General features: G+C 40.2%; 1 protein-coding gene across 4 annotated transcripts in view; it reads left to right on the plus strand.

Moving 5' to 3' along the window:
- The window catches only part of LOC112230446 (serine/threonine-protein kinase MARK1), a 96652-nt gene that overhangs the window by 12027 nt on the left and 68399 nt on the right, over positions 1-16226 (plus strand). For all 4 annotated transcript variants that reach the window (XM_024396765.2, XM_024396766.2, XM_024396767.2 and 1 more), the window contains exon 2: positions 6489-6692. In XM_024396765.2, the coding sequence (XP_024252533.1) occupies positions 6489-6692 (204 nt within the window). The remainder of the gene's footprint in view (positions 1-6488; positions 6693-16226) is intronic.

A 16226-nucleotide genomic window follows, 5' to 3' on the forward strand; every position in this document is an offset into this window, starting at 1 on the left:
TAGCTTGTCCTGCGTTGCATATAATCAAAGCGGTGCCTGTTAATTTATTCATCGAATCACAGCCTACTTCACCAAACGGGGGAGGATTTAACAAAAGCGCATTCGTGAAAAAAGCACAATCGTTGCACCATGTACCTAACCACGAACATCAATGCCTTTCTTAAATTCAATACACAAGTATATTTAAAAAAAAAACCTGTATTAGTATTTAGTTAAAATAAATTAATGTTAGCAGGCAATATTAACTAGGGAAAATGTGTCACTTCTCTTGCGTTCAGTGCAAGCAGAGTCAGGGTATATGCAACCGTGTGGGCCGCCTGGCTTGTTGCAAACTGTGTTTCTTCCTAACAAAGACCGTAATTAATTTTCTGGAATTTTATGTAATTCTGACATAACATTGACGGTTGTGCAATGTAACAGCAATATTTAGACTTAGGGTTGCCACCCGTTCAATAAAATACAGAACGGTTCTGTATTTCACTGAAAGAATAAACGTTTTGTTTTCGAAATGATAGTTTCCAGATTTGACCATATTAATAACCAGAGACTCGTATTTCTGTGTGTTAATTATATTATAATTAAGTCTATTATTTGATAAAGCAGTCTGACTGAGCGGTGGTAGGCAGCAGCAGGCTCGTAAGCAGTCATTCAAACAGCACTTTCCTGCGTTTGCCAGCAGCTCTTCAATGCTTGAATCGCAGCGCTGTTTATGACTTCAAGCCTATCAACTCCCGAGATTAGGATGGCAATATTATAGTGCCTATAAGAACATTGAATAGTCAAAGGTATATGAAATACAAATGGTGTAGAGAGAAATAGTCCTATAATAACTACAACCTAAAACGTCTTAACTGGGAATATTGAAGACTCATGTTAAAAGGAACCACCAGCTTTCATATGTTCTCAAGTTCTGAGCAAGGAACTTAAACGTTAGCTTTTTTACATGGCACATATTGCACTTTTACTTTTTATATTGTACTTTTAATTTCAAATAAGTGTCTATTCAGTATTGTTGTAATTGTCATTATATATACACACACACACACACACAGTGGGGCAAAAACGTATTTAGTCAGCCACCAATTGTGCAAGTTCTCCCACTTAAAAAGATGAGAGGCCTGTAATTTTCATCATAGGTACACTTCAACTATGACAGACAAAATGAGAAAAAAACATCCAGAAAATCACATTGTAGGATTTTTTATGAATTAATTTGCAAATTATGGTGGAAAATAAGTATTTGGTCAATAACAAAAGTTTACCTCAATAATTTGTTATATTGCCTTTGTTGGCAATGACAGAGGTCAAACGTTTTCTGTAAGTCTTCACAAGGTTTTCACACGCTGTTGCTGGTATTTTGGCCCATTCCTCCATGCAGAGCTCCTCTAGAGCAGTGATGTTTTGGGGCTGTTGCTGGGCAACACGGACTTTCAACTATATATATGTGTATATATATATATATATGTGTATATATGTGTATATATATATATATGTGTATATGTATATATATGTGTATATGTGTATATATATGTATATGTGTGTGTGTGTGTGTGTGTGTGTGTATGTATATATGTGTATGTATATATGTATATGTACAAATAGGCCATTTTTAATCGATAATGGCAACAACAGCCCTTAGTCAGATGCTATCCCTATACCGGTCCCAGTTTTCTGTCATTCTGCGTGGTCGGACAGCTTATCGATGGGTCCGTGAAGCCGAATGCCATTGTGGCATGCCTGCATTACGTCCTCAACCATGTTGATATGCAAAATTGACCACATTTGAGGTTGGTGCTGGAGCAGTTGCCTGGGTTCATTTGATCAACGCTTCCCTCAGGGCCAAGGCAAGGGAGAAGAGAATGTTGGTGAAATTCCATAATTGGAGTTTCCCCTACAGACATCAGCGCTCTAGATGACATAAATAAGGTATGGGAAGGTATCTGCTTTCAAAGCTCAGGAGGAATTGGTCAATTAATTCCCTCACGTCCTTGCAGGGCTACAATTTCCTACTTTGTGAAGCTTAACCTTAACCTCACTGTCAAAATGAGCACAGGTAATAAGCTGATATGCAACCCTTGTGTGGTTTTGATATTGTTCAACAAGACCATATTCCTTCTCAATGTCTTCTTGAGTGCAGAGGTCAATAGATGTACTGTTTTAAATTAGCGTTTTACTGAAAGTCATGAGGGTCAAACCATATTTGTTCCCATAGGAGTTCTTGAAGTAGTCCCTTTTCAGATACATTTATTTTAATCTCATGAGTTTTCCATACTGAACAATAGTTTTTCAAAACTTTGATTCTGAAATCCCCAAGAGGTGGAAACAAATAAAAAGCAGCGCCAAAGTCAATGGACCTGACAAAGCTTCCTCAGTAGCTTAGATAAACCTCTCTTGCCCTTACAATGAGCTTCAGTCTGTTCCCGTTAGATGAGCCTCTGCAACAGTGGCTGTTGATTTTGAGGTAATTCCTCAGTCCTCTAGCCCTCTGTCCTGTTTTGTGCGAGACAAGCTGGAGTGAGTCCCATGCTGTTCATTCATTCAGACGTGACACTGTCACTTTCAACTTTTATTTCTTTCATTACATTCCACTGGGAATGTATAAAATAAATAAAAGCTGAAATAAATCATTCTCTACTATTATTCTGACATTTCACATTCTTAAAATAAAGTGGTGATCCTAACTGACCTAAGACAGGGAATTTTTACTAGGATTAAATGTCAGGAATTGTGAAAAACTGAGTTTAAATGTATTTGGCTAAGGTGTATGTAAACTTCCAACTTTATTTGTATTTTCTACATTGTAGAATGATAGTGAAGACATCACAACTATGAAATAACACATGGAATCATATAGTAACCAAATAAGTGTAAAACAAATCAAAATATATTTTAGATTCTTCAAAGTAGAGACCCTTTGCCTTGATGACTGCTTTGCACACTTGGCATTCTCTTAACCAGTTTCACCTGGAATGCTTTTCCAACAGTCTTGAAGGAGTTCCCACATGCTGAGCACTTGTTGGCTGTGTTTCCTTCACTCTACGGTGCAACTCATCCCAAACCATCTCAATTGGGTTGACGTAAGGTGATTAGGGAGGCCAGGTCATCTGATGCAGCACTCCATCACTCTCCTTCTTGGTCACTGTAAATAGTCTGGGTGACCATTTGATTAATTGTTTAGCAGTCTTATGGCTTGGGGGTAGAAGCTGTTAAGGAGCCTTTTGGACCTACATTTGGTGCTCTGGTACCTTTTGCCGTATGGTAGCAGAGAGAACAGTCCATGACTTGTGAGACTGAAGTCTTAGAAAATTGAACGCTTGGTATAGAGGTCCTGGATGGCAGGAAGCTTTGCCCCAGTGATGTACTGGGCAGTACCAACTACCCTGTCTAGCGCCTTATGGTCAGATGCCGAGCAGTTGCCATACCAGGCGGTGATGCAACTGGTTAGGATGCTCTTGATGGTGCAGTTGAAGAACTTTTTGAGGATCTGGGGGACCCATGCCAAATCTTTTCAGTCTCCTGAGGAGGGGAAAGGTGTTGTCGTGCCTTCTTCATGACGGTCTCGTTGTGTTTGGACCATGATAGTTTGTTGGTGATGTGGACACCAACTCTCAACCTGCTCCACGACAGACCCGTCCATGTTAATGGGGGCCTGTTTGACCCTCCTTTTCCTCTAGTCCATTACTACTCTTGGATGCTTTATGCATACAGGCTCAAGAGTGAAGGTAGTAGGACCTGAGAGCTTCATTTAGCCTTTAGTGACCAGACCCTTGAGTGGCTGACGAGGAAGGAGAATTCAGAAAAACGTGTGTTACCAAACACAATGTTCTGTTGCTAGGGCTTAGCGAGCCAAGCGAGCGTGAATGAGCGAGCAAGTTGAGCAGAAATAAGTGGCGAACGGCTAAAAGCAAGGGCAAACACCCAGCTCATAACCCCCATTCAGAAGGTTGGCATCATGAATGTTCTGGATGGAAAGAATTGGTTAAAACAACAATGGGCACTGGTGTAATGGGCTGATTTTGAAAACCATTAGACTAAATAGAGGTGTTATAATAATACAGTAATGAAACCAGTAGAAGGGTGGTTTCCGAATCCTCAACGTTCTGGTCAGTTATTATATTACCACTATATAGTAAAATGCTGTCATTATGATAATATTGTTGATTATAATACTTTGCCATAGTATTAAGCATTTCCCAGCTTCACCTATTTTGTTGACTATCAGTCTGTTTGTATAATGATATGCTTTCCATTTTTATTGAAGGGAGTTGCCACTGTCCCTCAACTATCCCTCTCTGTTTCTCATATTTTGGCTTTGGTTGATTTGTAAATGGTAGCCCACATATGGAGGTGACTAGTAGTGTGTTGATATTGCTCACAAAGTTGAACACAACTGCACAAGGCTCCTGCCAAAGGATGGAGAATAAAAAAACAATAACAGCGCTCCATCTCTTTACGCTGCTGTCACTTGTGTTCATTGTGCAGCCCCACACCTGTTTTTATGATTTGAAGTAATTACCTATAATGCACAATTTATCACTCCACTTCTGAAGAAGACACTCCTGGACCACACCCCACAAATCTGCTTTTACGCCACTCCCTTCAGTCGGCAGTCGCTAGATGATATGTGAGGTCTGCCCACCACCGTCCCTTTCCCATCTGCTGTGACGAATGCGTCAAGGCTAACGGTTAATAGCTAACAGCTATCGACGACTCCTGCGTTTGGCCCAAGGCCACAGACTTTTTTCTCCTATCCAGATATATTACATTTAGTAAGTGTTTACAATGGCGGGTTATTGGTCGTATTGTTAATTCTATCATTACCGTAATTTACCTCCTTGTGTCCCCAAGTATGACAGTGCTGCCCTATCTTTTAGGCAAGGTTTTCCTAGGACAAACACTTACCGGTGATGAAATACTCCACTGAGAGTCCTGGGATGTATTCACTAGAGGTCGGCCGATTATGATTTTTCAACGCCGATACCGATTATTGGAGGAGCAAAAAAAGCCGATACCGATTAATCGAGCAATTTATTATTTTTAAATGTATTTATTTGTAATAATGACAATTACAACAATACTGATTCAACACTTTTATTTTAACTTCATATAATACATCAATCAAATCAATTTAGCGTCAAATAAATAATGAAACATGTTCAATTTGTTTTAAATAATGCAAAAACAAAGTGTTGGAGAAGAAAGTAAAAGTGCAATATGTGCCATGTAAAAAAGCTAACATTCAAGTTCCTTGACCAGAACATGAGAACATATGAAAGCTGGTGGTTCCTTTAACATGAGTCTTCAATATTCCCAGGTAAGAAGTTTTAGGTTGTAGTTATTATAGGACTATTTCTCTCTATAACATTTGTATTTCATTAACCTTTGACTATTGGATGTTCTTATATGCACTTTAGTATTGCCAGTGTAACAGTATAGCTTCCGTCCCTCTCCTCGCATTTTATCTAACGGATGGCATCCCTAAGTAAGTCTAAATATTGCTGTTACATTGCACAACCTTCAATGTTATGTCATAATTATGACCAATTCTGGCAAATTAATTACAGTCTTTGTTAGGAAGAAATGGTCTTCACACAGTTCACAATGAGCCAGGCGGCCCAAACTGCTGCATATTTCCTGACTGCTTGCACGGAACGCAAGAGAAGTGACACAATTGCCCTAGTTATAAGAAATGCATGTTAGCAGGCAATATTAACTAAATGTGCAGGTTTAAAAATATATACTTGTGTATTAATTTTAAAGAAAGGCATTGATGTTTAGGTACATTGGTGCAACGACAGTGCTTTTTTTGCAAATGCGCTCGTTAAATCATAACCCGTTTGTCGAAGTAGACTGTGATTCAATGATAATTTACCTGGCACCGCATTGATTATATGCAACGCAGGACACGCTAGATAAACTATTAATATCATCAACCATGTGTAGTTAACTAGTGATTATGTTAAGATTGATTGTTTTTTATAAGATGAGTGTAATGCTAGCTAGCAACTTACCATGGCTTCTTGCTGCCCTCTCGTAACAGGTAGTCAGCCCGCTACGCAGCCTCCTCGTGGAGTGCAATGTAAGGCAGGTGGTTAGAGCGTTGGACTAGTAACCGGAAGGTTGCAAAAACGAATCCCCAAGCTGACAAGGTAAAAATCTGTCGTTCCGACATTTGAAAAACTTTACAGGACATTTGCTGTTTCCATCAGGCCTGTCGTGATTAGATTTTTAAAAATCTGACGTACTTTTAATGGATGGAAACCTGGGTTATGTAGCAGATAGACTCTCGCTAGATGTTTAGCTTTGTGACTGTGTGGAAAGCTGGTCTAGTCGGAATGCCGCAGCCTCTGGCATACGTCTTTGATGTTTGAATCTGGCCTATTCTCCTTTGACACAACCTCTATCGTTCCACACTGATCCGTTCAATAAAAAAATGTATTTTTTAAACCGACACGTTGTTCATCTCCACACATGTCACATTCTTACAGCACACTTCTGTGGAGGGCTACCAGGAGCCCCCGGCCCCCCCGGCCAAGTCGGGAAGTCGGCACAGCCTGCCGAGATGTCGGAACTCTGTGGCGTCCACGACGGAGGAGCAGCCACACATCGGGAACTACCGGCTGCTCAAGACCATTGGCAAGGGGAACTTCGCCAAAGTCAAGCTGGCCCGGCATATACTGACAGGACGAGAGGTACGTTTCCTCCATTATGAATTTGTCACTGTCATTTAGCAATTTGGTCTTTTGTTGGATTCCTTTTCATTTAAGACAAAGATTAGCCCAGGCGTAACCAGGGTCTGTTTTCAATTTAAATGTGGCTAAAGATACTTATACTGAACAAAAATATAAATGCAACATGTGAAGTGTTGGTTTCATGAGCTGAAATAAAAGATCCCGAAAAGTGTTTCATATGTACAAAAAGCTTATTTCCCTCAAATTTTGTGCACAAATTTGTTTACATCCATGTTAGTGAGCATTTCTCCTTTGCCAAGATAATCCATCCACCTGACAGGTGTGGCATATTAAGAAGCTGATTAAACAGCATGATCATTATGCAGCTGCACCTTGTGCTGGGGACAATACAAGGCCACTAACATGTACAGTTTTCCACACAACACAATGCCACCAATATCTCCAAGTTTTGAGGTAGTGTGCAATTGGCATGCTGACTGCAGGAATGTTTCACCAAATCTGTTGCCAGAGTATTAATTTATCTACCATAAGCCAACGTTGTTTTGGAGAATTTGGCAGTACATCCAACCGGCCTCACAACCGCAGATCACGTGAAACCACACCAGCTCAGGACCTCCACATCCGGTTTCTTCAACTTCGGGATCATCTGATACCAGCCACACGGGCAGCTAATGAAACGGAGGAGTTTTTCTGTCTGTAATAAAAACCCTTTTGTGGAGAAAAACTCATTTTGATTGGCTGGGCCTGGCTCCCCAGTGTCTGGGACTATGCCCTCCCAGGCCCAACCATGGCTGCACCCTTGCCCAGTCATGTGAAATCCATAGATTAGGGCCTAACAAATTCATTTCAATTGACTGATTTCCTTTTATTGAACTGTAACTCAGTAAAATCATTGAAAATGTTGCATGTTGAGTTTTTATATTTTTGTTCGGTATAGATTCCCCACAACAGACAATTGAAACAGATAATCAAATGGTTTACGACAACGAAAACTAAAAGTAATAATTTTGTAAACATTTTTTTTTTTTGGACTTAAGACTGTTGTAAAAACACCATCAAATCAGCTCCAAGAGATTTTAATTTTGAAAGTCTTTCCACACATATGTATGCATGTTAGCAAGGTTTGAAGTTATGTTTTAGTCATATTAGATCTGTTATATAATTATTTGTAATTATGTTCCGGCCCCTTGACCATCCGCTTGAGAAACAATTGGCCCTCGGCTAAATCTAATTGATGATCCCTGTTCTAGAGGTCATGTTGATTCATCTTGAGTGTTTTATTTTAAATGCCTAAACAGAAAATAACCCACTTTTCCTTCTTTCGAATTGGTCTCACGTGCGTGGCATGTCAAGTTTGTTGCTGTTATTGACCTTGTTGAAAATTGCATGCGTCGGTCTTGTTTGGTACACACACAGAAATATTTAGACACTGGATTCATGCCAATAGCTTAGCGATTACGTGTAAAGACTCAGAGGTGTGGAGTTCCTAAAGTTTATACATTGTCTGCATGTCCACATTTCTCTGGATTTTTGCTTCATGGGCTCAACAACTGAGTGAAGAGGGAATCTGGAGAAATACAGCACCAAAGTACTGTCCCATATCTCTATGAAAGCAGATGTTAAAGGAAAATGTTTTTCTGACCTTAAAGGTAGTATAATGTCCCCACATCACATGCCTTTGGTTGCTTTGATCCAGTCTATGCCCTCGTACACAAATGTGTTTAAAAAGATGAGCACCAAATAAACAGTGCTTATCTTTTCATTTTGGATTGCAACAACAGGTGGGATGTGGATTTATCAACATCTGACCACTTTTAGTCTGAAAACATCTGACACTTTGGTTTTGGAGTGAACTGTCCCTTTAAAACAAGGAAGTGAACTGTCCCTTTAAAGTGTTACTGACAGCATTTAACTACTATTCAGATTTGAAACAATCATATCAGTCAAAAATATCAAATTCCCAGTTTATGCTTCAAAACCAACTTTATAAGGGGTTTTAAAAGTAGGTTCCATTTGAGTCTACATTCCATGATGTACACTTGCACATTGATGACATAATAGATGAATGCAGTTCAATACATGATTTAATATAATTCACCTATACATTTCTTGGTAGTCCAAAAAATATTGCTCTTAGCATGTAAATCACAGCTGGCCTTGTACATTGTTTGCTGCCTCCATTCGGGATGCACGGTTTCAGTTTCCATTACTCAATATTTTGGACAAAAACTGCCAAATTTAACTACGGCTGGGAATGACAATACAATCAAACTCTAGCAACACACGTCAGTCATAACGTGGATAATAGGCAAGAGTATCTATTTACAGTTGAAATTGGAAGTTTACATAAACCTTAGCCAAATACATTTAAACGTCAATTAAAATGTCAATTCCTGACATTTAATCCTAGTAAAAATTCCCCGTCTTCAGTGAGTTAGGATCGCCACTTTATTTTAAGAATATGAAATGTCAGAATAAGAGTGATTTATTTCAGCTTTTATTTCTTTCATCACATTCCCAGTGGGTAAGAAGTTTATGTACACTCAATTAGTATTTGGTAGCATTGCCTTTACATTTTTTAACTTGGGTCAAATGTTTCAGGTAGCCTACCACAAGCTCCCCACAATAAGTTGGGTGAGTTTTGGCCCATTCCTCCTGACAGAGCTGGTGTAACTGAGTCAGGTTTGTAGGCCTCCTTGCTCACACACGCTTTTTCAGTTCTGCCCACAAATTTTCTACGGGATTGAGGGCAAGGCTTTGTGATAGCCACTCCAATACCTTGACTTTGTTGTTCTTAAGCCATTTTGCCACAACATTGGAAGTATGCTTGGGGTCATTGTCCATTTGGAAGACCCATTTGCGACCAAGCTTTAACTTCCTGACCGATATCTTGAGATGTTGCTTCAATATATCCACATAATTTTGCTCCCTCATGATGCCATCTATTTTGTGAAGTGCACCAGACCCTCCTACATCAAAGCACCCCACAAAATGATGCTGCCACCCCCGTGCTTCACGGTTGGGATGGTGTTGTTCGGCTTGCAAGCCTCCCCCCCTTTCCTCCAAACATAGCCATGGTCATTATGGCCAAACAGTTCTAATTTTGTTTCATCAGACCAGAGGACATTTCTCCAAAAAGTGCGATCTTTGTTCCCATGTGCAGTTGCAAACCGTTGTCTGGCTTTTTTATGGCGGTTTTGGAGCAGTGGCTTCTTCCTTGCTAAGCAGCCTTTCAGGTTGTCGATTATAGGACACGTTTTACTGTGGCTATAGATACGTTTGTACCTGTTTCCTCCAGGATCTTAACAGGGTTGTTTGCTGCTGTTCTGGGATTGAGATGCACTTTTTGCACCAAAGTACATTCATCTCTAGGAGACAGAATGCTTCTCCTTCCTGAGCAGTATGATGGCTGCATGGTCCCATGGTGTTTATACTTGCATACTATTGTTTGTACAGATGAATGTGGTACCTTCAGGCATTTGGAAATTGCTCCCAAGGATGAACCAGACTTGTGGAAGTCCACAATTTTTTTTCTGAGGTCTTGGCTGATTTCTTTTGATTTTCCCATGACGTCAAGCAAAGAGGCACTGTGTTTGAAGGTAGGCCTTGAAATACATCCACAGGTACACCTCCAATTGACTCAAATGATGTCAATTAGCCTATCAGAGTCTTCTAAAGCCATGACATCATTTTCTGGAATTTTCCAAGCTGTTTAAAGGCACAGTCAACTTAGTGTATGTAAACTAGAATTGTGATACAGTGAAATAATCTGTCTGTAAACAATTGTTGGAAAAATTACTTGTGTCATGCACAAAGTAGATGCCCTAACCGACTTGCCAAAACATTAGTTTGTTAACAAGAAATGTGTGAAGTAGTTGAAAAACAAGTTTTAATGACTCCATCCTGGGTGTATGTAAACTTCCGACTTCAACTTTATGTAGAAAGCTAAAAACACAGAGCCTAACGTTATCTAGCTAGCTGCTAGGAGGATGTCGAATCAAACTTTATTTGTCACATACGCCGAATACAACGTGTAGACTTTACTATGAAATGTTTACTTATAAGCCCTTAACCAAAATAAAATATTTACCAAGTAGACTAAAATAAAATGTAACACAATAAGAATAACAATAACAAGGCTATATACAGGGGGCACCAGTACCGCGTTAGTGTGTGGGGGTATAGGCTTGTTGAGGTAATCTGTAGGTGGGGGTGAAGTGACTATGCATAGGCAACAAACAGCGAGTAGCAGCAGTGTTCAAATTGGGAGGGGGGCAGCAATGTAAATTGTCCAGTGGCGATTTCATAAATTGTTCAGCAGTCCAATGGCTTGGGAGTAGAAGCTGTTGAGGAGCCATTTGGTCCTAGACTTGGCGCTCCGGTAGCAGAGAGAACTGTCTAACTTGCGTGACTGGAGTGTCTGACAATTTTATGGGCTTTCCTCTGACACCGCCTATTATATAGGTCCTGGATTGCAAGGAAGCTTGGCCCCAGTGATGTACTGGGCCGTTCGCACTACCCTTTGTAGATGCCGAGCAGTTGCCATACCAGGCGGTGATGCTCTCGATGGTGCAGCTGTAGAACCTTTTGAGAATCTGTGGGCCAATGTCATGTCATTGGAGGAGTGGGTGAGTGAGTATTTCCCCTAATATCGTTTTTTTGGTGGCTATACACAGCTAGACATGCAAGTGTCATTTGGTTACAGTAGCTAGCAAGAACTTCAATTATTTTTATCCTGTTACCATATCTCTTGTTCACAAATTCACTCTGGCGATCTACTCCGATTTCAGAGCACTCTCGTCTGAGTAAGACTAATAACTGGTGAATTCACGAACGTTCAACACCGGCTGAATATGGACGGTGTCAGTTAACATGGGCCAAAAAAGTTATAGATAGTCAGGAACGCTCTAGATAACAACATGTAAACAGCCTAACTGGTCAGAGTGTGGTGTTCTCTCATTTGTGTCTGGAAGTAGCGAGCTAGCCAACTTTAGCTAGTTAGCTTGGTTGCAGACAAGCGCCACAAGGATGAGTAGGCTACAATTCCCCATTGTTTATCATTGCAATTTTGACGGCCAACTAGCTCAAACAGTTTGAAGGTTTATAAAATGTTCCTTCGTAAGATTTTAGCTCATCCTTGCTCTGGCTAGCATTAGTTGTTGATGTGCATAACTGAGGGGGAGAAAGCCTACCTTTTTTCATGGTTGTTTCATCAATAGGACTGTAAAGTTCACAAATGTAAGAAGACTCCCGTGGTATTGATATATTTGCAGACATCCATTCAGGTGTGTTTTGTGGCTTTTGGCGAATGCGTTCTAATGATCTAAATGATCTATAGACTCAAATCGCAACTCCCTGTAAACACACAGTCCAGTTCCAAGTGAATGATGGCAGGCCTGTGTGGCAAAAGGCTTGTTTGCATGAAGGCCTACTGTAGTTACATTTTAGTAATTTAGCAGGTGCACTTACAGTGACTTATTACCGCCACACCGGCGGTCACGAGTCATGATGGCAGTCAAATTCCACGTGACTGTTTAGTCACGTTAATTAGGTTTCCCCAAGTTCTGATGCTGCCGATGGTCATTAGTAGCCTACCAAACTTGCTAACTGCCTGGTACTCAGCACTTTATTGTCCCTCTAATCACTCTGACATCAATGCAAATGGTATCAAACATTTTATCAAACACTTCATGAGAGCCTTTGAGCTCATGTTGCACAGCATTTCTATAGGCTATGCAATTGTGTGAGAAACATAGTGATGGCCTCTTGAAAAGCTGATTGGATCCTCTTTTTATAGGCTAGGCCTATATTTATTTCTCAACTTTCCTAATATTAAGCACATTGCATCGCTTCACAACAGGAGTATAGTCTACCTGGTTGGTATGAAATTAACTGGGAAAAGCGCCCTCCATTTGCTATTTATTAAGTGCATAGATAACATGTATTTTTTTCCTTCCTGTTTTTAGACAGTTGCATGATAGTGGTCTATTCTAAATCAAAACTAACTTCATACATATATTATTTAGTATATGTGAAGACCAGATTGAATCAAAAATAGGCTAATATTGTCACCCATCAGACTATCACTTGTGAATGAAACAATGAAACCATGTCTTTTTTTGCGACATTTTCAAATCATAATCGCACACCTCATGTAGTCTAGCCCATAGTCCTATATGTTTTAAGGTTTGTAATCACAACAAAAGTGGCCAAATGAAACTGATTAATCCGCATTACACTGGGTGTAGAGTCTAACCGGCATACATATGCAGCACATGAGTTTCAAGTTTGAGGAAGAATTTTCACCATAGAAATGAACCTTTTTTATTATAAAAGCATTTTGCGGTCACGTTTGAGAATGGTGTTTTCCTGCTAATGGCACATTCGTGCTTATAGCCTACTGCCGTGTGTGCATTGCTGTGCTTATAATGTGAAGAAATAGCCTAATAGTTTATCACCATTTTTAAGCTAAACATTCTGATCTGGTTTTTTTTCTACTTGTGGTTGTATTAATTTGGGATCTATTGAATCCCACAACTGTCCCAGACTGTTTGGAATATTTATTTCTAGCATTGAACAGGTCAACGTCTGTACTATGGGGGATAGTAGATTGAAATAGGCTAGTGCTTTTGCTGTGCGTTAGGCCTACTCATCTTGTTGGCAGATGAAAAGTAAATTACAGTTCTTCCTATATCTTCAATATGCACCTCGGAATTGGATAAGAATGCACGCAGTTCCATCCCTGATGTGTCTGTCTTCACTTGTGGCCTGTGAGAGACCCAATCACTTGGACATAGAGCCATGTGAGTGAGAGGTGCTTCAGCCCAAGGGCCACTGGCCGCAAGAGGCATGGATTTTTTTTAGGGCGCATCAAGGCCACAAAGGGGATGCAGCTGGGAAATTTGAGGCATTATCAAGTGCTTGTCAAATTGTGAATGAGAGACTGATGAATGTGTACAGCCTGTGCAAAACAACAAAGCAGAGCTCATGCCTTTTCATGTAACTGTATTTAAGTCATTAGAATCGCATCATGCAGCCTTAGAATGTATTAAAAATCAACACGTATAACCCAACATTTGTATCACAACTGAAGTTACATACATAACTCTGAAATAAGCATATAGGAGTACCTGTTTCATTAACTGCTCAACACAGAATAGCCCCATGTGAGCACTCCCTCAAGTTGTTTGGAGAAAATATCCTTTCTATTTTATTCCCTTATGTTCAGTTGTATTCTTCGTACTATAAAATAATGCCACGATATTCTAAGCAAATCTTGTCTGCTAAATGAACTATTGTAGCCCACAGCCATATGGCATAGCAAGATCAGGGCCTAACATAAGGACAACTCAGATTATGCTATTTGGTTCTTGCTCTTCATTTCATGTTTCTTTAGATTTGTGTCAAATTAATAATGGATTTATTGTGATGGTGTAGGCTATATTAAATGGATTTATTAGACTTTTAAAATGTAGATGTTCCAAAAGTCTGCATCAGTGGCTTGTATGCTATGCTAAACGTGTTTTATGTTTAATTAACGTGAGACCAGCAGTTATTTGCTTGACAATAAAAGGCCCGCAATTTCACGACTGCCATAGCCCTAGTAGTGAGTGCATACATTTTGATATGTTTTCTAGTGGTCCCCGGTGGGAATCAAACCCACAACCCTGGTGTTGTAAGCGCCATGCTCTACCACCTGAGCCGACAGGCCATGGTGCACTGGTCTGCATAGACTCCAGTCCTGGACGAGACATGTTTTATTTAATGCAGTGTTTCTTAATAGTCCAAACGCACAGCCGCTTTCCCACTATATTGCTATAGATTATTTTTTTTTTGAATGCCTTTTTATATGTAATTCCCAAACATTCTAAGAATTTATGAACATGTGAAAATGACTAAGTGGTCGCTTATCAGAACATTTTTTTTAAATAGTGTAATTCTCCTGGGGGTGTATATGAACATATTTTAATACGATTTGATGTTGCTAAAATGCTGTCAGCCACTTTAAGACAAATCAAGAGTTAACAAGATATGGCTGCATTGGTTGCTCTCACCACCCGTTGACCTCAACCACTCAACAATTCTCTTTCAGTGTTGGCCAAAACCTCAGCGCATTTTAAAAAGTCTACTCTTGAAATGGAAATAACTTTGGCTGGGAACTCTGACCCAGCATGAGCCACAGTATAGGTTAAATTATTGATGCAATGTACGTCAGTACTCTCGCCAGAGTGTTGAGTGAGATGTTGTTACGTGTGAAATCAAACATTCCGGTATGCCTACTAAGAGATTGGCTGATAGGATGCGAATGCTTATGGTCTCGCGAGCCTGCTGTTTCTACCCAGTAATGGTGTCTGATTTACATATCCATATTTCAGAAGAGGAGGCACTGTTCTTTGCAAGGGAGGTATATTCTACGCTGCCTGTGATATGATTTGTGCTAGTGTCATATCCTATCCCAAAAAATGATTGTGCGTTGATTATAGTGATTATGGTTCATTGTAGTCTAGGGGACTGATGCAACCTTTCTCAGTGACTCTTTAAAATGATCTATGGCACACTGGGGAGTACGAGAAGAATTTCACATGCGTCTTTAAAGGCACAATCTGTAACTTTCACTTCAAGTGCAGCAGTAGCCCTTTTGACTGGTTTCTAATTTGTGGGGGTGGATCTGGACAAATGGAACTGCCAGTGAGTTATTATAGTGTCTTTTTTTTAAATGGCGCTCTTGCTGAGAAGTTTGTACACCAACACAGGCCCAAATAAATGACCTTTTTCCTCCTCAATTCCACTCTATGAAGCAGTTCATGTTTTGCACCAGGAGGACCAAACAGCAGCACTGCACCAGCTCAGATTTGAACCAACAACCCTCTGATTCATAGTCCTTAAAGCTGCCACAGTCAAATTAAGGAGTGTCGCTTTAACTGTTGGACATAACTTGTCTCTTTTTAGAATGGTTAATCTTAGAAATGATGGATCGACACGAGCCTCTGGTCTAGACCTTGATAGAGGAAATTGGCCGCCTACCGCCTTACACTATGAGCATGTAGGCAGGTCGGCATTACGTCTGAGGCTTCCGTTTAAGATCCCTCACTCAGTGGCCAGGGTATGTTTTTATTTACCAATATGAAAGGAACCTACAGAGCCTGTGTCGACCTCAGCAGTCATCTCTAGACATTTCTAAGACCAGTCTCGTCTGAAATGATGGTTGAGGAATGTCATTACAGCCACCATCTCTGTGTGTGGGGCTCGCTGCTGTCGCTGTGTGCGTCCAAATTACATTCTCATACTGTCCTCCATTCAAAACATTAATCAGTTTGTGCATTTGCAGCCTTCCTAACAGGGACAGCGTTTATCTATTTTGTTTCGCTGGCAGATAGCAAGAATTAGGCCTGAATAGATTTTCAATTTTGAGCTCGAGTTACCCAACCCAAGGCAGTCGATTCTGCATTCTGGCGACTTGATCCCCCTGTTCTGAGGAAAGCACACCTTGTGTGGTGCTAACCATGATGCTAATTTACCATTTAATCATAACTT

Source organism: Oncorhynchus tshawytscha, linkage group LG32, assembly GCF_018296145.1.
Source record: "Oncorhynchus tshawytscha isolate Ot180627B linkage group LG32, Otsh_v2.0, whole genome shotgun sequence".
Classification (NCBI taxonomy): domain Eukaryota; kingdom Metazoa; phylum Chordata; class Actinopteri; order Salmoniformes; family Salmonidae; genus Oncorhynchus; species Oncorhynchus tshawytscha.